This window comes from Ranitomeya imitator, chromosome 9, assembly GCF_032444005.1.
Source record: "Ranitomeya imitator isolate aRanImi1 chromosome 9, aRanImi1.pri, whole genome shotgun sequence".
Classification (NCBI taxonomy): Eukaryota; Metazoa; Chordata; class Amphibia; order Anura; family Dendrobatidae; genus Ranitomeya; species Ranitomeya imitator.
In genome coordinates, this window is record NC_091290.1 from 19,726,916 (window position 1) to 19,752,291 (window position 25,376).

The 25,376-nt window shown below is 43.6% G+C and overlaps 1 protein-coding gene across 1 annotated transcript in view; it reads left to right on the forward strand.

Moving 5' to 3' along the window:
- LOC138648678 (hatching enzyme 1.2-like) overlaps window positions 1-10,209 on the forward strand; it is a 30,692-nt gene extending 20,483 nt beyond the window's left edge. Inside the window, exons 8-13 of the mRNA XM_069738469.1 lie at window positions 1,068-1,195; window positions 2,100-2,215; window positions 2,844-3,069; window positions 5,878-5,996; window positions 6,562-6,784; window positions 9,711-10,209. Of these exons, the coding sequence (XP_069594570.1) occupies window positions 1,068-1,195; window positions 2,100-2,215; window positions 2,844-3,069; window positions 5,878-5,996; window positions 6,562-6,784; window positions 9,711-9,724 (826 nt within the window). The 3' untranslated portion in view covers window positions 9,725-10,209. The remainder of the gene's footprint in view (window positions 1-1,067; window positions 1,196-2,099; window positions 2,216-2,843; window positions 3,070-5,877; window positions 5,997-6,561; window positions 6,785-9,710) is intronic.
- Window positions 10,210-25,376: the final 15,167 nt, after the last annotated feature.

Consider the following 25,376-nt stretch of genomic DNA (forward strand, 5'->3'; position numbering starts at 1 on the left):
ATAATCTTTCGACCTCTATGCTTGACAGTGGGGATGGTGTTCTTTGGGTCATAGGCAGCATTTCTCTTCCTCCAAACACGGCGAGTTGAGTTAATGCCAAAGACCTCAATTTTTTTCTCTTCTGACCACAGCAGCTTCTCCCAATCATTCACAGAATCGTCCAGGTGTTCATTGGCAAACTTCACACGGGCCTGCACATGTGCCTTTTTGAGCAGGGGGACCTTGCGGGCACTGCAGGATTTTCCACCTTTACGGTGTAATGTGTTACCAATGGTTTTCTTGGTGACTGTGGTCCCAGCTGCCTTGAGATCATTAACAAGTTCCCCCTGTGTAGTTTTAGGCTGATCTCTCACCTTCCTGATGATCAAGGATACCCCACGAGGTGAGATTTTGCACGGTGGCCCCGATCGATGTCAATTGACAGTCATTTTGTATTTCTTCCATTTTCTTACTATTGCACCAACTCTGAACTCCGCCTCTTTTTTTTTCTGTCTCTGGTACTGCGTTCCCCGACTGGCTTTGACCCTCTGGCTTGTACCTTGACTCCTCTTTCTGTCTCACGTTTTGGATACCGCGCTCCCGTCTGGCTCTGACTTTTGGCTCATCTCTGACCTTGTGCTTTGCTGGGACGTCTGGTACTTCATCTCCGTTTGTTGCTGACTTTGGCCTGTCTGACTACTCTGCCGCCTCCTGGTGGCGGCCTGCACTTCTGCACCGAAGTGCTACACAGTAAGTGCAACCCTTTTTCCCATAACATCGCCCCCTGATGGCTCTGCAGTTGCATTACAGCAAATGCGTTTATGTAAGATTTATAACATATGATTTTCTGGATTTTATTTTTGATATTCTATCTCTCAACGTTAAAATTAACCTACCCTTAAAATAGGTTCATGTCTTTGTCAGTGGGCCAACTTACAAAATCAGCAAGGGATCAAATACTTATTTCCCCCGCTGTAACTACTTATTGTGTCTTACTTGCCCATGAATGTCTCCTTTTGAAGTGTTTTTGTGCAGAACACGGGGCTTCTTGTGTGTGATACAGTGAAGTTACTTCTTTGTATTTGCAGGTTTTCCTACTCTAACACGCCCGGACAGCCTAGCCTTAACCCTAAGCCGGACCAGTCTGTAGACATCGGACAGAGATACGGACTGAGCCCATTAGACGTCTCTAAAGTGAAGACGCTGTATGACTGCAGTACGTGCTCCATTGCATTCTTGAAGAAACGTAACACTCTTATGCCAGTGCATATAGATGAAATATTCAGGAGCAAATACTCCTGCAGAGCAAAGGCCACATATAAGCTCTGATGACGAGGATCGGCCCCTACATGGAAGGTCTATTCACTATCAAGCGTTCCGTACAGCAGTCATGTGACATATATTAGAAGCTGAGGTCACATGACTGCTGTACGGAATGTTATGTATCAACTCTCCATACAATGCTGTACTGATCATAGGCAGGCGCACCGAGGAACCAGGGATTATGGGTACACACATTAAGTGGTATGCTTATGTCAAGCAATATAGTGTCGTCATCCTAGTACCCCCTGAAATGTTATCACCCCCACTCCTTATATGTTATCCTTGGACCCCCCCAATGTCAGATGTCAGAAGCTGCAGGACGTCTGGAGCTCCTGTGCCCCTGAGAGTGATTGGAGCACATGGAATTCACATTTTTTCCAAGTTCTGACAACTGGCTGCTGTTTTAACAAATGCCACCCCTAGGTATGTGGCGTATTTTTCACAAAAATAGAATTCGACAGCTGTGATCCCTGATTCCTCCTCTCTTAGAATAACGCCAGGGTGTGCGTGCAATTCCAAGTCAGTCCTACTAACTTCAATGGACCTGAGCTGTAATACCCGACATGACCAGTGGGTATATGTGGCGCTGTTTTTTTTGGGTGGGAGAAAGTAGGCATTTATTTTAAAATCTTGGGCAATACTTTTAACATTCTAGAATATAAACCCAGGATTAATAACAATGTCAGTATCTAGTAATCTAGCGAAATGCAGTAATTCACATCCTCCCCGTGGAGCACAGGGGTTTGGTCCGGGGAAGAGATTGGGTTCAGCTTCCTAATATTTTTTGTTTTTTTTAGATATTTGCAGTTTCCTGTTAACTGGAATCAATGGGTCTTTAGACTTTGAGACGATCACTTCATCCTATGAGGATTCTTCCAGCTGCGTCTGGCTTGTAAGGGTCAACAGAAATAAGGTGAGTACCGAACTTTTCCATCGATAAACTGGAGCATCTTATGATTGCAGCAATACCAAACGTACAGTTAAAGTAAGTGCCGGAAAAAAAAATTCTGAAATTTCGAAAAAAAAAATTATTGTTTTGTCTTCCCTTTTTCTGAGAATAATATAATTTTTTTATTTTTCCACCCTTGGAGCTGTGTGAAGATTTGTTTTTTTTTGTGTGTCATGTGCTGATGTTTTATTCGTACCATTTCGGAGTACATATCATGCTTTGATTGATTTTTATAGCATTTTTCTATTCCAAAATTTTACTGCATTATTTTCAGGAAGTGATGTTGTTTTTATTTTTTTGTCTTGACGCATTCAATAATTTTATATTTTAATAAATTGGACTTTTAAGGATACGGCAATAGCAAATATGTTTTATTTATTTTTAAACTAATAAAGAGGGGTGACTCGAATTTCTAGATTTTTAAGGAAAATGAAGGAAATAAACCACCCATAGTCAGAAAGATCGTTGAGGCCAATTAATTAATATCTAATTATAATAGTAGACCATGTTTTGTTCCTGCTCACCGAGCCATCATTGCTTTCCTGAATCGTGCTCTTTATAGTACAGCATCTTGTATTCTGGTATTTTCCAGGCTTTCTTGCAGTTTGACCAGTTTGATGTTCCCTCCTCTGCTGAATGTGCCGCATATTACGTTACAGTATACGATGGGCAGAGCAAAACGTCCGCTGTGCTGCTGGACCGAGCGTGCGGTGCTCAGGAGCTCCCTCTATTGGTAGCGTCTGGGAACTCTTTGCTGGTGGAGTTCGTTTATGAGGTCCCCCTTGCTGCCATTGACCTAAAGGCTTCTTATGGTTTAGGTATGTGAAGTGGAGAGGTGCAAAAAAATATATATATACACATACACACTGGTCAAAAAAATAAAGGGAACACTTAAACAACAGAATATAACTCCAAGTAAATCAAACTTTCAAACCTCTGTGAAATCAAACTGTCCACTTAGGAAGCAACACTGATTGACAATCAATTTCACATGCTGTTGTGCTAATGAAATAGACAACAGATGGAAATTATCAAGACACCCTAAATAAAGGAGTGGTTCTGCAGGTGGGGACCACAGACCACATCTCAGTACCAATGCTTTCTGGCTGATGTTTTGGTCACTTGTGAATGCTGGTTGTGCTTTCACACTCGTGGTCGCATGAGACGGACTCTACCACCCACACAAGTGGCTCCGGTAGTGCAGCTCATCCAGGATGGCACATCAATGCGAGCTGTGACAAGAAGGTTGTCTGTGTCTGTCAGCGTAGTGTCCAGAGGCTGGAGGCGCTACCAGGAGACTGGCCAGTACACCAGAAGACATGGAGGGGGCCGTAGGAGGGCAACAACCCAGCAGCAGGACCGCTACCTCCACCTTTGTGCAAGGAGGAACAGGAGGAGCACTGCCAGAGCCCTGCAAAATTACCTCCAGCAGGCCACAAATGTGCATGTGTCTGCACAAACGGTTAGAAACCAACTCCATGAAGATGGTCTGAGTGCCCAACGTCCACAGATGGGGGTTGTGCTCACAGCCCAACACCGTGCAGGACACTTGGCATTTGCCACAGAACACCAGGATTGGCAAATTCACCACTGGCGCCCTGTGCTCTTCACAGATGTAAGCAGGTTCACACTGAGCACATGTGACAGACGTGACAGAGTCTGGAGACGCCGTGGAGAGCGATCTGCTGCCTGCAACATCCTTCAGCATGACCGGTTTGGCAGTGGGTCAGTAATGGTGTGGGGTGGCATTTCTTTGGAGGGCCGCACAGCCCTCCATGTGATCACCAGAGGTAGCCTGACTGCCACTAGATACTGAGATGAGATCCTCAGACCCCTTGTGAGACCATATGCTGGTGCGGTTGGCCCTGGGTTCCTACTAATGCAGGACAATGCCAGACCTCATGTGGCTGGAGTGTGTCAGCAGTTCCTGCAAGATGAAGGCATTGAAGTTATGGACTGGCCCGCCCGTTCCCCAGACCTAAATCCGATTGAACATTCAGCACCCCAGGGTCCTGGTCGTTGCAGTAATGTCATTTTCCTCTAAGGGGGAGTGATGTTACATTTGGAGACAATAAAGGAGATCTCTTTACGAGGTACCACAAACATACAACACATTTCATACTCCAGTCCACCAGGGGGAGCTATGCTCCTATTCATTAGGGCACTCTTCACACTTAGGTAAAACTGGTGGCCTGGAGAGGACTTTAGGCAGTTGCTGGGGTGGGAGCCTGTCAGAGGCCTAGACAGAGGGTCACGGAGCTGCGCCTGCCCTAAGTGCGGCAGTTCCTAAGAAAGGACACAAAAAGAGAATTGTATTGTAGAGAGTGAGAAGAAGTCATAGCAAAGGAGTGGATACCAGAAGGAGTTCTGCCCTGCACAGGCTGCCTCCTTTTGAGGCGCAGGATCCCGGTAGCTGGAACACAGAGGGAGCAACAGTCCTTTATGCCTTGCTCCAGAGACCGGCAGGACAGCTAATTGCAAGTTACTGATCCGCCCTATACCCAGGAGGCAAGGTGGCACCCACGAGAGGCTGGGGCATGATAGAGTCCCTGTAAAAAGCCTCAAGCCACCGGTCATATGGGTTGTCCTATCCATCTGGGGGACAGAGAGAGACATAACATCTATAACATCTACAACATCTGTGAGGACCTTATGAGAGGCTCAGCAGTAAGGTACTACAGCACCAAGGTGCTAGAGGAAGGCTACTGATTTCTATCTGGACAAGGGGACTCTTGATTTGCCTCCAAACCGGCCGGACTCTGCCTGCCCTGTGATCTGTGCTCTGGGCTGTGGATGCTGAAGCCTTCAGTAAAAAGTAAAGAGACTGCAACCTTGTGTCCTCGTTCTTTACTGCGCCTCACACCATCCACCATCTACACACTGGGAAGCCCTGGGGATATACTTCACCTGTGGGAAGGTATACCATCTAGCTGCCATAACATCACCCCAGTGGACCCCTTAAAGCAGCGTCGGTCACCCTGACCGAATACCACAGGTGGCGTCACAAACATATCACTTTAAAGACCTTTCCCTTTAACACGGATGTCCCACGGGCCACGGACCGGGTCAGCCACCGTGACATCCCCCTGAGAACCGAAGGACCCGGTATCGAGTACCCCACTGCCCGTGGGGGTGCTCCAAACACATCTGGGACATCATGTCTCGCTCCATCTTCCAACGTTATGTTGCACCACAGACTGTCCAGGAGTTGGTGGATGCTTTAGTCCAGTTCCGGGAGGAGATCCCTCAGGAGAACATCCGCCGCCTCATCAGGAGCATGCCCATGCATTGTAGGGAGGTCATACAGGCACGTGGAGGCCACACACAACACTGAGCATCATTTCCTTGTCACGAGGCATTTCCACTGAAGTTGGATCAGCCTGTAATTTGATTTTCCACTTTGATTCTGAGCATCATTCCAAATCCAGACCTTCATGGGATATTCATTCATTTTGATTTACATTGATAATTGTTATGTTTTATTGTTATGAACACATTCCACTATGCAATCCACTTTTTAATTTATCATATTCCCTGTTTTTCTCAGTTTGTGTATCCCCAGTTGTATACCCCAAAGTCTCTGTTATCCAGGTAGCCACCATTATTATTTCTGTTACTCCCCCTAGTGGACTGCGGCGGCACCTACACTGCCGATAACGACACCATCACATCTCCCTGCTATCCAGATCTCTATCCGAACTTGTCAGATTGTATCACGACAATATGGGCTCCTGAAGGCTACCAGGTGAGATGTATAATTACCGTATAATATAATTAATTGATTTGAATAAGGCAGATGTATTTTCTGTTTCGCCAATCCCCTATCTCCATCCATGTCCATAATGAAACTGGTCTTTTCTGGGTTCGTTGAACCAATGTGTTGAGACTTTCGGCTAAGATGTCTCCTATACACAGCAAACATAGACATGAGGGATTCCTACTCTCCTGTCTCTGCGCAGCACATTATCAGCAACGGCAGCATGGAGGACATTATACAGTAGTACTGAGCAGTGTAGCTGTGAATCCAGCAGCGAGGGGTAATATAGAATACTTAAGAGAAAGAAGCAGGGCAGTTTCTGTGTCATCTTCTTGCTCTGCCTCCCCCATCCATAGACTGTAATATGACCCCTCAGTTATCTGGCAATACCTCTTGTATTAAGCAAGTCAGGTTTTAGCTGTTTTTCACAAACTCCATTGTGTTGATTCCCGGGTGGCTATAAGAGTGCTAAGTGCTGCACCTCCTATATCATGCAGTAGCGTATCAGTAATACCCGCTAGTAATACCTTATGTTCCTGTCACCTTCTAACAGATTGTCCTGAATTTTACGACTTTCGACGTGGAGTATTCCAACTCCTGCCTCTACGACTACCTTATTATCAACGACGGCGGCAGAGCAAATTCGCCATTGCTGGGCAGATTTTGCTCAAATACACCCATTCCTACCATCATCTCCACTGGGAACGTTCTCCTGTTACAATTCCGCAGTGACAACTGGATAAACATGGCCGGCTACAGCGCTGACTATTATTTTGGTAAGAAGTTGCTGAGTGTTCATGTAGACTTGGGATATTTTTTCATGGGTTATGATTATGGTAAATTTTGCAACTTATTTGCTTTTCTATATTTTTTTAACCTTTAATTATTCCTATATTTTTTTTAACTTTAATAATTGTGTTGTTGTTTTTTTTACATTATTCATTAGTTACCGTATGTACACCAAAGGAAATGGTTGCGGTCTGTTGCTTTTGCCAGTATTTTGTCCTAAAAAACTCAACTAAACTCAGGACTCCATTCAGCATTTGCTAAAGGGGTTGTCTGTGGCTTTAAAGGGAACCTGTCACCTGAATTTGGCGGTACCGGTTTTCGGTCATATGGGCGGAGTTTTTGGGTGTTTGATTCACCCTTTCCTTACCCGCTGGCTGCAATATTGGATTGAAGTTCATTCTCTGTCCTCCATAGTACACGCCTGCGCAAGGCAATCTTGCCTTGCGCACACGCAGTATGCTTTGCCCAACTGCGGGCAAAGCCGAAAAGCATTAGTGCGCATACGCCGGCGCACTATGTCCCGGAAGTATTTCGCTGTATTCCGGGACATAGTGCGCCGGCGCATGCGCACTAATGCTTTTCAGCTTTGCCTGCAGTTGGGCAAAGCATACTGCGCGTGCGCAAGGCAAGACTACCTTGCGCAGGCGTGTACTATGGAGGACTGAGAATGAACTTCAATCCAATATTGCGGCCAGCATGCAGCCAGCAGGTAAGGAAAGGGTGAATCAAACACCCGAAAACTCCGCCCATATGACCGAAAACCGGTCCCGCCAAATTCAGGTGACAGGTTCCCTTTAACCCTTTCACGACATGCGCCGTACATGTACTGCGCATGCCGTGAATCCCCCTTTGATGTGGGCTCCGGCGGTGAGCCCGCATCAAAGTCGCAACATGTCAGCTGTTTTGTACAGCTGACATGTGCGCGCAATAGCGGCGGGCGAAATCGCTATTCACCCGCCGCTATTAGCCTGTTAAATGCCGCTGTCAAACACAGACAGCGGCATTTAACTACCGCATCCGGCCGGGCGGCCGGAAATGACGTCATCGTTGACCCCTGTCACATGATCGGGGGTCGGCGATGCATCAGGAAGGTAACCATAGAGGTCCTTGAGACCTCTATGGTTACTGATGCAGGCCTGCTGTGAGCGCCCCCCTGTGGTCGGCGTTCACAGCACACCTACATTTCAGCTACATAGCAGCGATCTGATGATGGCACTTTTTTTTTTTTTTTTTTTTAGCAAAGTTTGGAATTTTTTTTTACCACTTGGATAAAAAATAAACTAGACATGTTAGGTGTCTATGAACTCGTAATGACCTAGGTAATCATAATGGCAGGTTAGTTTTAGCATTTAGTGAACCTAGCAAAAAAGCCAAACAAAAAACAAGTGTGGGATTGCACTTTTTTTGCAATTTCACCGCACTTGGAATTTTTTTCCCGTTTTCTAGTAAAAGACATGGTAAAACCAATGGTGTCGTTCAAAAGTACAACTTGTCCCGCAAAAAATTAAGCCCTCACATGACCATATTGACGGAAAAATAAAAAAGTTATGGCTCAGGGAAGGAGGGAAGTGAAAAACGAAAACGCAAAAATGAAAAAGGGCCGCGACTTGAAGGGGTTAAGATTGATGGTCTATCATTAGGAACAGCTGATCGTCAGGGTGTCAGGTGTTGCACCCCCACCAACCAGACATTGATGAGTTATCCTACGAATGCCTATGTTAAATGTGTTTAAGTGTTAACATCCTGTACAACTCCTTTAAGGCTAGTATCACACTAGCGTCGTGTGACGGACGTCGCAATGCGTCGTTTTGGAGAAAAAACGCATCCTGCAAAGTTGCCCGCAGGATGCGTTTTTTCTCCATAGACTTGCATTAGCGACGCATTGCGACGTATTGCCACACGTTGTTTTTGGCGGCCGCGACGCACAAAAAAACGTTCAATGTAACGTTTTTTTGTGCGTCGGGTCTGCCATTTTCGACCGCGGATGCATGGCTGAAACTCCGCTCCCTTCTCCCCGGAACTCACAATGGGCAGCGGATGCGTTGTAAAACTGCATCCGCTGCCCACGTTGTGGTAATCAATCACACTGTTCGTCAGTACGTCGGGCCGACGGTTTGCGACGGACTAGTGTGAAAGTAGCCTTAGTCACTTGTCTTTTTTTTTTGTCTTATGGCATGCGTTTAGGTTTTTTTTTTTCACCAATTTCCAAATGGCACACGTGGTTCATGAATGTTGCTGAAAAAAAATAAAATAAAAAAGCTATTTGTGTTTTTTTAGCTTTTTTTATATCAAAAAGTCAGATGTCCTTTAAAGCGGCATTAGAAAGACATAAATAGATGGAACCAGCCACACAATATGTATAAACCCATATAGCAAACAAAACACATATAGCAGCGTAATAAAAAGAAAAATGTAACTACTGTGTATAGAACGGATCATGCACACTGAATATCAGTAATATAGTTTATTAAGTGAATACATGTGGCAGAAAAAAAACTAAATTAAGAAGCGATTAATAGCAAGACCCGCCACAAAACAGTGATAAGGGGTCAAAAATATCTCCTATGGGGCAGCAGACCCCACAACATAGAAAATGCAACTTGATACATAACGTGTTAAGTGCAAAAAGAATCTGTGGCATATATGGCGGTCCAATAAGGTACACCAATAAATAATATAACAATAAATATAAATATTACCATATTAAATGCAACAAAAAATAAAAAAACAAGAAATAAGGGGATATGAAGGTGACACAAAATTGGCACAAATCAAACACAGGCAAAAATGACCAAAAAACTAGACCATAAACAGGTGCAATTGCAATAATGAATTGGGGCCCCAATCTTTACTTTTGTAGAGTTTTAGAAGTTTATTGCAATCTTTCCCATTGTTTAATTTCCTATTTTTCAGTGCCGTCTCCATAGGGTTACACACATTTGGAGGGAAGCCTGCCGGTTGTCACCTTTCTGGAGGAAATTTGATGATTTTTCTAAATCTAAACTGCAATAAAATGCCTTTCAGTGTCAATGTCTGAAATAACGTGTCAGTTCTGTGTGAGCCGAGATAGAGTTTAGTAATAAACAATCAATATGTAATTTCTTGTTGGTTATGAGCACTTGCTTATGGCATATTGGAGCAAGAAGTCATGTCACTTCTAACTACTTTACACTGCTGCTCTGCTTGTTTGGAAGGTCTACCTTTCAGATCCATCGACTTTACAGTCAGAACTTTTTTCTGCAAGAACAGCATGTATTTCCTGCCATGAATATGGACTAATGGTGGGATCATCATTATCTGACTTTATTGGGGAGATGATGATCACATATTTTACCTCCAAATAACTCTTAAATCCCTGTTCCTAAGTCTTGTAATATTTCTAGATAATAAAAAAAGAAGAATTCTCTAATGCAATAATGTGTAAATTGGTATGAAAAAAATGTATGTTGCAAAAATCAATGTGTAAAATGTATGAAGTTATAAATCTAAACCGTAGCATTACACTATACGGGCACTAAGCATGTAGAGTAGACTGCAGAGTAGGTGATCCATATATACATTGCAGTACCACCCGTGATCACCAGGTGGCACAACAGCAAGTAAGTAATCAGGACATAGCACAGTATAGAAATGTATGAGTTATACGCTATATGATACATAGTGTATGACATGACCATTATGGTATTAAGAAATCAGGCAAAAGCGGTGTCAGAGCTACCACTGAAATAATATGATATTTTATTCAAATTGCACCCCATACTGTTTCACCTTAGGTAGCGCCTTAGGCAGGTGCCTACTTCTGCCCGTACTTCATCCCAGCTCCGAGTCGTAGGATCTGCTGCAGAGAGGATGCATAATCAGACACTGGCTTCTGGCAGCGATCCTGGAGAATCTTAGCCTGTTTTCCATGGGCACTAATATTCTTGAGTTTTTATGATACAACTGCCTTCCTCACATTCCAGCAAAGATTTTCCATGAAGTTCATGTCAGTGACTGTGACGGCCGCTCCAGAATCATGCAGGACGTTTTCTGAAACCAAACTTTGGGGAACTGTGAGGTATGTTTGGGTTCATTGTCCTCTCGGAAGATCCAATGACGCCCGATCTTCAGCTTCCCTACAGAAGACATGACGTTTCCCCTAGGATTTCCTCATACTTGTTTGAATCTGTTCCTGCCTTCCACACACTGCAGGTTTCCAGTCCCAGAGAAAATATATTCTAACACGTTTGAGTCCTAAATTATTTGACCCATACAATACGTTGGGTTTATGTATCTCAGTAAGTCATGACTACCCACACAAATTATTACCAGAACTAAATTAATACCGAGGTAAAAAAAGAAGTACTTAATTATTAAAAAGTGATATTTTATACAATATAAAATGAAAGAAAGGTGCCAGATCAATAAAAGAGGGACTTGATACCATGGAGTACCAAGTGACAGGAAGATATTTTATATCGCATGACCAAACATGATATGACACCGTATAGACCAACCGATGAGGGGGTCCAACCTGGAAAATCCCCAATGTGCAATATAGCCAACAAGGTCCTAGTAGATCAATATGTAGTAATCAAGGAGTGACCCCTCAATCTACATAATATGCTACAAACTATATGAAAAAATAGATCTCAATGATTATCTAAAGTGGAAAAACCTGTATTTGTGATTGCTGCAAAAAAACAAACAAAAAACAAATGCCAGGAAAAAAAACAAACAAGTAACCACCAGGATGCTAAGAGCCCTATATGTCCGCTGTTTGTATAATGCCACCCGTGCTACTAAGAAAATAGATTTGTGCCAAATAAAAATATGCTGGAGCATATAATACCCGTGGTAGTGTGCACATGGATGTCTGGGCATCCCTCTGCCCCGACGCGCGTTTCGAACTGCTTCTTCGGGAGGAAGAATGCTCCAACATATTTTTATTTGCCACAAACCTATGGTCTTAGTAGCATGGCTGGCATTATACAAACAGCAGATATATAAATAAAGTATAGATAAGATAAAATATGAAATACCTTCCTGTCATGTGGTACTCCATGGTATCAAGTCCCTCTTTTTATGGATCCGGCACATTTCTTTCTTTTTGTATTGTTTACCATATTTTTCTATTTGTGCTTCAATAAAATATAACTTTTTAATAATTAAGTACTTATTTTTTTTACAACGGTATTAATTTACTTCTGGTAGTAATTTGTGGGCAGTCACAGAGCATCACGGAGCCATTGATACGCATCACTGTAGAAATTACTGAACCTTTTGCCATTCTTCACTGTAGGCTTCACCTACCAACCACCATCCTTCACTGTAGAAATCACAGGGCCGCCACCATGCTTCATTATAGGCATTCTTGTAACTAGAGTCCGATGGGTGGAATTGGACCCCTGCACCCCCCGCCGGTCTTCCTATAAGGCCGGGATCACACATGCGAGAAACACGGCCGAGTCTCGCATGTTACGGCACTCCGGAGCTGAACGTGCGGCCATATAGCAATACATGGAGCCGCAATCTCCGCTGCCGAGTGCCGGCGGCAGTGCCGGGTTTTAACATGCAAGACTTGGCCGTGTTTCTCGCATGTGTGATCCCGGCCTAACTCTGAACTTCTGAAGTTTGCATCCATCAGTATCTCAGATTCTGAGGTTTTTAGTAACCTTCTTTGCTTGTTCAGCGATCTTTTCTATTTAAGGGGTTATTCGGTGCTTTAATAATGATGGCCTGTTCGTCAAATCCAGATCACCTATTAAAGACAAGTGACAGTCCCCGTCATGGTCGCCATATTGGTTATTATCATTTTTAACAACTTGACAGAAGAGGACGAGAATATGGCACCAGAAATGTATCTTAAATAGTGATGAGCGAATATACTCGTTACTTGAGATTTCTCGAGCACGCTCGGGGGTCCTCAGAGTATTTTTTAGCGCTCGGAGATTTAGTTTTCATCGCCTCAGCTGAATGATTTACATCTGTTAGCCAGCATAAGTACATGTGGGGATTCCCTAGCAACCAGGCAACCCCCACATGTACTCAGGCTGGCTGATAGCTGTAAATAATTCAGCTGAGGCAAGAAAAACTAAATCTCCGAGCACTAAAAAATACTCGGAGGACCCCCGAGCGTGCTCGATAAATCTCGAGTAACAAGTATATTCGCTCATCACTAATCTTAAAACTTGTGGTCCCTAATGCAAGATCGATCCCAGGGCCCCCACCTGCCGTGTGCCATTTTTAATACTGAGGCCTTTTATTGTGGCAGAGGGGTCCCTTCACAGCAACAGGGGCGACTACCACCCCTTCGCCCCAACAGCTACACTCCTGATTGGGACATCACATTCTTGTGCTTTAATTGACTCTGGTCTTTCCTTTAGATGTCCGTAAACGTCTGGCACAGGTTCACTTGACACCACACATTCCAGCAGACGAGTGACGGCCATGCTGAATGACACATCTGCTGCTCTCCATACATTTCCAATGTAGTCTGTTTACATGTGGTTACCACGGTGACCGCAGCTGGAGTGGCCTCTGCTAGGCCTCAGGCCTTCCACTAGGCCTCAGGCGTCTCGGCTATTTGTCCTCCCATTGTCTCCATGTTGTCTTTTTCTCCCTGGTTACTCAGAGACTGGAGTATCATGTCTGAGGGGCGCGGGCCTTTGTCCGGCGTTTACTTAATTAATCAGGTGTCCAGTAGGGCGCAGTGTTTGGGCGGCACATGTGCAGGAGACGGATAAATGGGTATAAAATACGGCTGCAGGGGAAGCAGACAATGGTTGTTTGTTCTTTCCTGCTGGGAGACGACCTGGGCTTATTTAAAAGAGAAGAAACGGTGGAAACCCCTCATCCTCCATCTTGTTTTTTTTTTTTATCTTTTATTTATGATCGGTGGGTGTAGACCGCAGGGACCCCATAGATTCTGAGGATGAAGCAGACACAGCGCAGGGTCAGTGCTGCTTCCTTTTCCTTCACAGCTGTCCTGCCATTCCCCTCCACAGCAGATGGAGGCGCCACTGGCACAGGGAAGCAGAATCTGTGCTGTAGCCCCCTCTCAGGATCCCCTCACCAGGATCGATGGCGTATCCTAGTGATATCCTGATGATTTTAGAACTTCCCCTTTAAATGTAATGTCCATTATTACATCTTTTATTCTATAGGCTTGGGGACTTCACGACTAGAACGCAAGTTACTGCTGCAAACACATCCTCTAAGCCTAGTGATTGGCTGCAGCGGTCATGCGTGGTGTAGTGGAGATATCACCAATGCAGCTTCCTCATTATGTTGTTTACAGATTTATTCATTTTATATTTATATATAGATCAGACTTTTATTAACGCAGCAATACCAAATATGTGTTTTTGCGAGCCTGCATCAAAGTCAGGGAGCTGGCATATAACATACCAGTGCGTCATATGTCAGTAAGGGGTTAAATGTCGCTCTAGCCTAAAGTTTTAATAGAGACAACGAATTGATAACCTGGTATATTTTATTGGTGCAATACTAAGTATGACCACTAGATGGAGACAAAAAATCTTCTTAGTATTTATTAATTATTATAATTATGACTAATGAATCATGCAGATAAGTGGCTCCAAATCTATTTGATCATAAGGAAACCCCCAAAATTGCAGTACTTATGAAAGGTTTACAGTCGTTATCCACGCTTATGATAAAGATCAATGCAATTGGTTAAAAGGAACCTGACAGTAGATACAGTACATGCTTCCCATACCATAGACATTGGCAATGATTTCAGCGACGTATGTTAAACTCAGAGAGGAACATACTAAAAATGCCACCGGAGACTGAGCAAATGCCACCGGAGACTGAGCCGCACGGTTAACTAGTCAAAAAGCATGCTCCCCTTGAGTGATTGCCTTGCGCAGGCGTGTACTTCGGAGGACACAGCATGAACTTCAACCCAATATTGCGGCCAGCATGCAGCCAGCGGGTAAGGAAAGGGTGAATCAAACACTCGAAAACCCCGCCCATATGACCGCAAACCTGTCCCGCCAAATTCAGGTGACAGGTTCCCTTTAAAAAGATGATGGCTTCTACAAATGGATTATGATCCTAAACACGTCAAAATCCACAATAGACGACACCAAAAGGCGCAAGATGAAGGTTTTACAATGGCCCTCACAGTCCCCTGATCTGAACATCATTGAAAATCTGTGGCTAGAGCTCAAAATAGCAGAGGATGGAAGACGCCCCAGGAATCTCACAGAACTGGAAAAATGGATGAAAATCCCCAAAACAAGAATTGAAAGACTTGTCTGGCTACAAAAAGCATTTACAAGCTGCGATACTTTCAAAAGGGGGCGCTACTAGTGCAGAATCTATCAGTACAACTATATTACAGTTTCCCCTGATATTTTTGAATCATTTCCATACTGGACTTCTTGGGCACTGATGTAAAGCCGCTTCCATTCTTTCTGATTTAAGAAAGCCAATGCTTTTTGTTGGTTGCGCCATCCCACATGTAGTTTGGATGATTGTATCCACAGCCTCCAGCTGCACACAGCGATTATCGCTTTTTGATGTTTTTAGAATAATTGCTGCATGTAAACCAACTACATGTTATGTCTTTGCCTCGTAATTCAGGTCGCAGGTCACAAACCTCTAGATTTGGGGCAAATTGCAGGCTAATGGTGCAAGCTGCTGTCAGATTTCCACGCGTTTGGTCTGGGAGGTATGAGCCAGCTGGCCCATATTCTATTATACAGGGATCAAGCAGTTAAATATCAACTGAATGGAGGGGAGAATTGTCACCACCACCTGGTGGGGGGCAGGGATCGCCAGGGCAGGTACTGAATAATTCAGTAGGTGGTAAAAGGAGGCCCGCCACCTACAAGACAGTGATATTTACGGTACTATGAAAATGGTTTTGAAATATGTCATGTAATAAGAAATTCTTTAAATTTTTGAAAAAGAAAAAAAAAGCGAAAACAAACAAACATCCAGTATCACTGATGGGACAACCCCCAATTTCAGCCAGGGCCCCCCACACTCAGGGTCCCAACCATACCTGTTTTTTTGTCTAGTTTTATGCCTTTTTTTTATCTACACTCAATTCATTATTCTATTTGCCCTTTTTTTTTAAAGTCTATTTTAAATGTGCCTGATTATTTTATAGTCCCCCAATTCAACAATTGAGACTTTTTTAAAAAGTTGCAAAATTTGATGCAACTTCACCCCAGATCCCTCTTGGTGTATTTTTTAGTATGCCAAAATTTAGCCACAATATTTGTGACCTTTAGTGGCAAAGTGCAACTTTGGGTTCCAAAAGTTCCAAAAAACAGTTCAAGTCAGGAAGAAAAGACCATTTTTGACTTTGTACCAAAATCATGGAACGTAGACGTCATTTTGATGAATTTGGTGCATAAAAAGGCAAAAATGAAAACCAGCTTTGAACGGGAAGCAGCTATCTGATTCTTCTCATTTGGTCCCCTTATAGGGAATCGGTCACCAGGTTTTTGCAGTAAAATGTAGGGGTAGAGACCCTAATTCCAGCAATGTATAACTTACTGGGCTCCTGGCTGCAGTTTTGATACAATCACAATTTTATCAGCAGGATATTATCACTAGAAGACTATTAAACCTGCTGGCAGGTAGCTCTCCTCACCACGAATTGTCAGCTTTCTGCCTATGCACAGTGCACCAAGAAAGTTGTCAATCGTTGGTGTGGATGGGGTTATACAGACCTCAACATTCATAAAACTGGTAGATCCGCAGCAGAGAAAACGTGGATTTTTATCAAAAGTATAGCAAGCAGCCCAGCAAGTGACACATCGCTGGAATAGAAATCTATGTTTCTGCCTTAAAATGCTCTCAGATGGGGCAGCGAAAACCCGGTGACATCTTTAAGGGCCCCTTTCCACTTGTGTGCGAAAAAAACGGTCCGATTTACAGACCGAAAAAACGGATGTAACGTGTGCGATTGTCATGCGAGTGTCATGCGAGTGTAATGCGATTTTTAATCGCATCATCCGTTTTTACATCCGTATGACATCCGTATGCAATCCGTTTTCTTTCTCTGCAAATATTTTTATACAGTCATTTACAGGACTATTTACAGTGTTCTGTGCCACAGAATGGTAAGGTATCCGTAAAAAACGGATGGAATACGGATGGTCCGTATTCCATGCGTTTTTTTTCTCGCACCCATTGACTTGCATTGGCAAGTCTCGTCCGAGAATCGCAGCAAATCGCAGCATGCTGCGATTTTTTTCTCAGTCCGATTTTAGCTGAGAAAAAAATCGCAAATGGAATGTCACCAGGGATTCAAGCTTCAGGAGGCTAATTTGCATATTCCAGGTGCCTTCTGGGAGAAGCGAAGTCTCCCTAAGCTAGAAGATCGTTGGGTACAGCCGGGACCAGCTGCTTCGAAAGCATCACCAAACCAGGGATTCGAGCTTCAGGAGGCTAATTTGCATATTCCAGGTGCCTTCTGGGAGAAGCGAAGTCTCCCTAAGCTAGAAGATCGTTGGGTACAGCCGGGACCAGCTGCTTCGAAAGCATCACCAAACCAGGGATTTTTTTGCCTGTAGGACATTATTGCAAGAGAGCTTGGCTGAGTAGATTACACAAGAAGGAAAACACACAGCAAGTCAGCAGGATCTAGGAGCAACATGGCAGATGTGACAACCTACATGGTGAGCTGCAGCATGTGCTACATGTTCACAGATCGACCAGAAGAAGAATCCAATTTCACCTGTCAGAAGTGTAGACTAGTGGCCCTTTTAGAAGAAAAGGTGCGGGGTCTGGAAGAAAGAATAGCAACTTTGAAACTCATCAAAGAGAATGAAGACTTTCTAGACAGAACAGAAGCATCTCTACTGGTCACAGAAGGTGCAAAAAGTGTCAGAGAACCTCCAAAAGCAGATGAGTGGAAGCATGTGACCAAAAGAAGCAAGAAGACCATGGAGAAATCACCAACCACACAACTGAAGAACCGATATCAAATCTTTGTAGAGGATGAAGATGGCACACCTAAGAATGAAGCAATACCAGCAAGCAAAAAAGAAAAGGGCACACAGCAACAAGTGACAGCAAAAAGTACAGCCAAGAAGCAACGAAGAGTGGTGGTGGTGGGAGACTCACTACTGAGAGGCACCGAAGCAGCCATCTGCAGACCGGACATAACTGCCAGAGAAGTATGCTGCCTTCCAGGTGCGATGATCAAGGATGTGACCGATAGGATACCAAAGCTCTTCAGCTCCAAGGACGTCCACCCATTTCTTCTGATACATGTTGGCACCAATGACACGGCAAGGAAGGACCTACCGACAATCTGCAAGGACTTTGAAGAGTTGGGGAATAAAGTAAAGGAACTGGATGCACAGGTAGTTTTTTCTTCTATCCTTCCAGTAGACGGGCATGGCACCAGGAGATGGAACAGGATCCTTGATGCAAACAACTGGCTAAGACGATGGTGCAGACAACAAGGATTCGGATTCCTGGACCACGGTGTGAATTACTGGTATAATGGACTCCTCGCCAGAGACGGACTACACCTCAACAAACCTGGGAAACACACATTCGCCAGAAGACTCGCTACACTCATCAGGAGGGCGTTAAACTAGAAGAAGAGGGGACGGGAAGAAAAACATTAGACTCGAACAAAGACGACCCAGGAAAACATACTCAGAAGGGAGGTAAGAACATTTCTAAAACAATCCACAGTGAGGAGATTGGAACAAAACAAAATCCTCTGAACTGCATGCTCGCAAACGCCAGAAGCCTGACAAACAAGATGGAAGAACTAGAAGCAGAAATATCTACAGGTAACTTTGACATAGTGGGAATAACCGAGACATGGTTAGATGAAAGCTATGACTGGGCAGTTAACTTACAGGGTTACAGTCTGTTTAGAAAGGATCGTAAAAATCGGAGAGGAGGAGGGGTTTGTCTCTATGTAAAGTCTTGTCTAAAGTCCACTTTAAGGGAGGATATTAGCGAAGGGAATGAGGATGTCGAGTCCATATGGGTTGAAATTCATGGAGGGAAAAATGGTAACAAAATTCTCATTGGGGTCTGTTACAAACCCCCAAATATAACAGAAAGCATGGAAAGTCTACTTCTAAAGCAGATAGATGAAGCTGCAACCCATAATGAGGTCCTGGTTATGGGGGACTTTAACTACCCGGATATTAACTGGGAAACAGAAACCTGTGAAACCCATAAAGGCAACAGGTTTCTGCTAATAACCAAGAAAAATTATCTTTCACAATTGGTGCAGAATCCAACCAGAGGAGCAGCACTTTTAGACCTAATACTATCTAATAGACCTGACAGAATAACAAATCTGCAGGTGGTTGGGCATTTAGGAAATAGCGACCACAATATTGTGCAGTTTCACCTGTCTTTCACTAGGGGGACTTGTCAGGGAGTCACAAAAACATTGAACTTTAGGAAGGCAAAGTTTGAACAGCTTAGAGATGCCCTTAATCTGGTAGACTGGGACAATATCCTCAGAAATGAGAATACAGATAATAAATGGGAAATGTTTAAGAACATCCTAAATAGGCAGTGTAAGCGGTTTATACCTTGTGGGAATAAAAGGACTAGAAATAGGAAAAACCCAATGTGGCTAAACAAAGAAGTAAGACAGGCAATTAACAGTAAAAAGAAAGCATTTGCACTACTAAAGCAGGATGGCACCATTGAAGCTCTAAAAAACTATAGGGAGAAAAATACTTTATCTAAAAAACTAATTAAAGCTGCCAAAAAGGAAACAGAGAAGCACATTGCTAAGGAGAGTAAAACTAATCCCAAACTGTTCTTCAACTATATCAATAGTAAAAAAATAAAAACTGAAAATGTAGGCCCCTTAAAAAATAGTGAGGAAAGAATGGTTGTAGATGACGAGGAAAAAGCTAACATATTAAACACCTTCTTCTCCACGGTATTCACGGTGGAAAATGAAATGCTAGGTGAAATCCCAAGAAACAATGAAAACCCTATATTAAGGGTCACCAATCTAACCCAAGAAGAGGTGCGAAACTGGCTAAATAAGATTAAAATAGATAAATCTCCGGGTCCGGATGGCATACACCCACGAGTACTAAGAGAACTAAGTAATGTAATAGATAAACCATTATTTCTTATTTTTAGGGACTCTATAGCGACAGGGTCTGTTCCGCAGGATTGGCACATAGCAAATGTGGTGCCAATATTCAAAAAGGGCTCTAAAAGTGAACCTGGAAATTATAGGCCAGTAAGTCTAACCTCTATTGTTGGTAAAATATTTGAAGGGTTTCTGAGGGATGTTATTCTGGATTATCTCAATGAGAATAACTGTGTAACTCCATATCAGCATGGGTTTATGAGAAATCGCTCCTGTCAAACCAATCTAATCAGTTTTTATGAAGAGGTAAGCTATAGGCTGGACCACGGTGAGTCATTGGACGTGGTATATCTCGATTTTTCCAAAGCGTTTGATACCGTGCCGCACAAGAGGTTGGTACACAAAATGAGAATGCTTGGTCTGGGGTAAAATGTGTGTAAATGGGTTAGTAACTGGCTTAGTGATAGAAAGCAGAGGGTGGTTATAAATGGTATAGTCTCTAACTGGGTCGCTGTGACCAGTGGGGTACCGCAGGGGTCAGTATTGGGACCTGTTCTCTTCAACATATTCATTAATGATCTGGTAGAAGGTTTACACAGTAAAATATCGATATTTGCAGATGATACAAAACTATGTAAAGCAGTTAATACAAGAGAAGATAGTATTCTGCTACAGATGGATCTGGATAAGTTGGAAACTTGGGCTGAAAGGTGGCAGATGAGGTTTAACAATGATAAATGTAAGGTTATACACATGGGAAGAAGGAATCAATATCACCATTACACACTGAACGGGAAACCACTGGGTAAATCTGACAGTGAGAAGGACTTGGGGATCCTAGTTAATGATAAACTTACCTGGAGCAGCCAGTGCCAGGCAGCAGCTGCCAAGGCAAACAGGATCATGGGGTGCATTAAAAGAGGTCTGGATACACATGATGAGAGCATTATACTGCCTCTGTACAAATCCCTAGTTAGACCGCACATGGAGTACTGTGTCCAGTTTTGGGCACCGGTGCTCAGGAAGGATATAATGGAGCTAGAGAGAGTACAAAGGAGGGCAACAAAATTAATAAAGGGGATGGGAGAACTACAATACCCAGATAGATTAGCGAAATTAGGATTATTTAGTCTAGAAAAAAGACGACTGAGGGGCGATCTAATAACCATGTATAAGTATATAAGGGGACAATACAAATATCTCGCTGAGGATCTGTTTATACCAAGGAAGGTGACGGGCACAAGGGGGCATTCTTTGCGTCTGGAGGAGAGAAGGTTTTTCCACCAACATAGAAGAGGATTCTTTACTGTTAGGGCAGTGAGAATCTGGAATTGCTTGCCTGAGGAGGTGGTGATGGCGAACTCAGTCGAGGGGTTCAAGAGAGGCCTGGATGTCTTCCTGGAGCAGAAAAATATTGTATCATACAATTATTAGGTTCTGTAGAAGGACGTAGATCTGGGGATTTATTATGATGGAGTATAGGCTGAACTGGATGGACAAATGTCTTTTTTCGGCCTTACTAACTATGTTACTATGTTACTATGTTACCTATTGATTAACATTGGTCCGAGTGCAATCCGATTTTTTATCGGATTGCACTCGTCCGTTTTTCTCACAAGTGGAAAGGGGCCCTAAATCTGACATTTCAGCGCCAAATTTTCTAGAAGTGTCTTATTGAGGTGAAACCGTTCTGCTGCAGGTGGCGATTATGGAACCATAGTGATTAACAACCGACGGCTCTCCATGGCTGTGGCAGAACTATAACTCCCAGCATGACCCGAAGTTTAGGCATGATAGGTGTCGAAGCATTGCAATGGCCAGAGAGCTACAGGTCGGAAATGACTGCAACAGAGAATATGGAAACTACGATCAACAATGAAAAAGGGGAAGTGACGAGGACGCAACATTGGTGACTAAACAACAAACACATTTCCAGCGAAGCTTCGGGAAATGACGGAGATGCAGACTGGCGTAATATCGGCTGTGACGGCAGCGACACGTTTTTTGGTGCCGACGGTCCGCCACAACACGACGCAACCGTCGCATGACGGTTGCAAAGTGTGGCAATGCGTCGCTAATACAAGCCTATGGAGAAAAAACGCATCCTGCAAACAACTTTGCAGGATGCGTTTTTTCTGCAAAACGACGCATTGCGACGTGCGTCGTACGACGCTAGTGTGAAAGTAGCCTGAGTGGTGAAGAAAAAATCCAAACTTTGGTTAAAAATAAACAACCAAAAAAACCCGTCATCTTCTGAGACCTGTGGCGTCTCCAATTTTCATGATCTGGGGTTGAGTGCGGGCTTATTTTTTTGCGCGCCGAGCTGACGTTTTAAATTATACAATTTAGTGCAGATATGATACGTTATTGCATTTTATTGCAATGTAGCGGAGACCAAAAATTCTGGCGGCTTGCATTTTTTTTCTCGTTACGCCATTTACCTATCGGGTTAATTTTTTTTATATTGATCGGGTGATTCTGAATGCGACGATAACAAATATGTATGTTTGTTGTGTTTTTTTTTTTATTGTCTTATTTTGAATAGCGTGAAACTTTAACTTTTATTAAGAAAACTTTTTTTTATAGATTTTTTTTTTACTTCTCCATGCTGCAATCGTTTCCATGGGAGACTAGAAGCTGCAGTTGCCTGATCGCCTCTGCTACATACAGGCGATGATCTTTTCTGTGCGGATTCTGCATCTCCTGGCAGAAAACGCAGGTCAGAATCTGTGCTTTTTTATGCGGATTTTGTGCGTTGTTACTGCATATTCTGAGTGGATTTCTTGCGTTTTTACCCCTGCGTTTTCCTATAATGGAATGGGTGCAGAAACACACTTAGGCTATGTTCACACTTTGCAGATTCCACTGCGGATTTTTCCGCAGCAGAATTCCAAAATCCGCAGTGAAAACCGCAGCGCGTTTTCACTGCGGATTTATCGCGGTTTTTACTGCGTTTTCTTCTGCGGATTTTCAACTGCAGTTTTCTATTGGAGCAGCTGAAAATCCGCAGAAAAGAAGTGACATGCTGCGGAATGTAATCCGCAGCGTTTCCGCGCGGATTTTTCTGCAGCATGTGCACAGCGTTTTTTGTTTCCCATAGGTTTACATTGAAATGTAAACTCATGGGAAACTGCTGCGGATCCGCAGCGGTCAAATCCGCTGCGGATCCGCAGCAAAATCCGCAAAGTGTGAATATAGCCAAAGAATTGACATGCTCCTTTTTTTTTTAATCAGCAGCGTTTTCTGTTCGGATTTTCGGCACCATCTGCGCAGCATTTTTTTTCTCATTGAATTACATTGTACTGTAAATCACTTGTGGATCTGCAGCGTTTCTGCGTGGAAAAAACCCCCACTGCGGAACCGCAGGAAATCCGCAACGTGTGCACATAGACTTATCGACAGAAAAACTCCGCCACACAATTGAAGTCAATGCAATTTACTTGTGAGTTTATTATGAAATTCCCAAAAGGCTCGCACAACCATATACAATATGAAATACAAAAATGTTTATTCAAAACACCACAGCACAAAAGATAAAAACATTAAAAACACAATATCCTGTATAAATCACCCACATATAATTGTATATACCAGTAGGAATTAAATCCAAATCGCTGTATCACAGATATCGTATAATGGACTAAGTTAGGCACCAGGTATAATACCTCAGATATCGTGGCGGCTAAATCAAAAGCCCACATAAATACATAAATACATAATAACTCCGCTGTACAGAAAAACCCCCTAAATAGAGTCTGGATGAATAGGTAAATATCAACAAGGTGAAAACCTATACAGACCTAGAGGGTGACAAAACGTCAAGTTGTAAGTCAGTTAATTGGCGGAGGAGCTAAACCGTCACCCATACCTCAATCAACCATGGGGTCCTACAAAAGAGTCCAAACCTACATGTCCGGCATGTGAATACACAAAAGTGGGGTGAAAAGAAGACGGCCCACGCGTATCGCCGCCGCAGCGGCTTCGTCAGGGGAAGTGAGCATAATGATGATAAGAACCTACATTTATACTAACCTAAGATCATCCGGAGTGCCCTCAGCTGGGCTGCCGCCATGCGAGAGGCGGAAGTGGAGAGGCGCGCGCTGACCGCAGAGAAGCGGAGTAAGTAGCCGGAAGTATACAGAGTCTCCATGGAGATGAGCGGCGTCTGCGCACAGCCGACTCAATACTGAGTCGCATTGCGCAAGCGTCGAGGGGAACATATCCAAGCCCAGGGAGATAGGCCAGACAGATCGAGGACGGGGGAAGAAGGAGCGAGGGGGGGGGGGGGGAGGAAGCGAACGGAAAAAGGAGCCGTAGCACCTAAATGGGAAGTTTGACGACTGAGAAGAAAGCCCGAAAGGGCAATCCGGCTATAAAGCAAGTGGGGCACCTAAGAAATAAAGCAAGATTAAACAGGAGATACATCCTAAGGAATTTTATATATATGCATATATAGATACAGCAACATATAGATATGAGACATAATCAAAAATCCGTGCATCAGATACAACACCTAAAGAGGGAAAGGTGGAAATAGCTATAAGCCGACAATATAACAGCAAGCCCACAGTTATATATAATGCCCATAAAGAGTATATATGAGCGCACATGAACCCGCCCGGCATAACCCAAATACACATATATCTGCCACCATATCTATAGTACAACTAAATATCCATAATATATGTAATTCTCGTGTTCCCCCACTGGGAATAATCCACAATAATGCCGGAATAGTCCATAGGTACTGTCCCAAGAAGAAATTCTTCATCAAGTCATTCATAGTTCACAATGACACCAGAGAAAGTCCAAGGCACCAAGTCCATGCCAACCAGGTCATGTACGTAGAAGGAGTATCCAGCCCGATTCCACATCCAAGGAATCTAAGTAGAGGAATTTAGATTCCCGTCCTATAGTGAAGAGATAGCTTGTCGCACACTACGCCGTACTTCCTCCCATTCCAGGAACCAGAAACACAATCCAATGACAGTCCATTCAATTCCCGGATGGTAAAAGAGTAGATGACCGAGACTGTATGAGCAAATAGCACCATCCTGAGAATAAAATGCAAAAAGGTATCACAGATAAATCACATACTTCTCATCAGGAACAGAGGGTAGTAAGGGGAAAGCCACAAATCAACAGCCGAGGAATCCCGTAAAGAGAAGCTCCTCGTTCAGTCCAAGAGGGGCCACAGTTTGTAATAGGAAAATCCACCTAGATTCTATTTGCAGGAGATTCCTGCGTTTGTCCCCTCCCCTTTCATTATGGATAATTTTTTGAAGACCTACCACCCGCAGATTTGCAGAGGAACCGCTATGATGTGACAAAAAGTGTTCAGACACTGGGGTGAGGGCCTTTCCTTTTCTTGAGTCCGAAGCCGCTAGATGTATCGTAGATATATGCTTCTGGACCCGTTTCCTAAGTTCCTGTGACGTCTGTCCGACGTATACCATTTTACATGGACAAATAAGGGCATAGATAACGTCCCTGGATTTGCAGTTGATATATGCCTTTAGGGG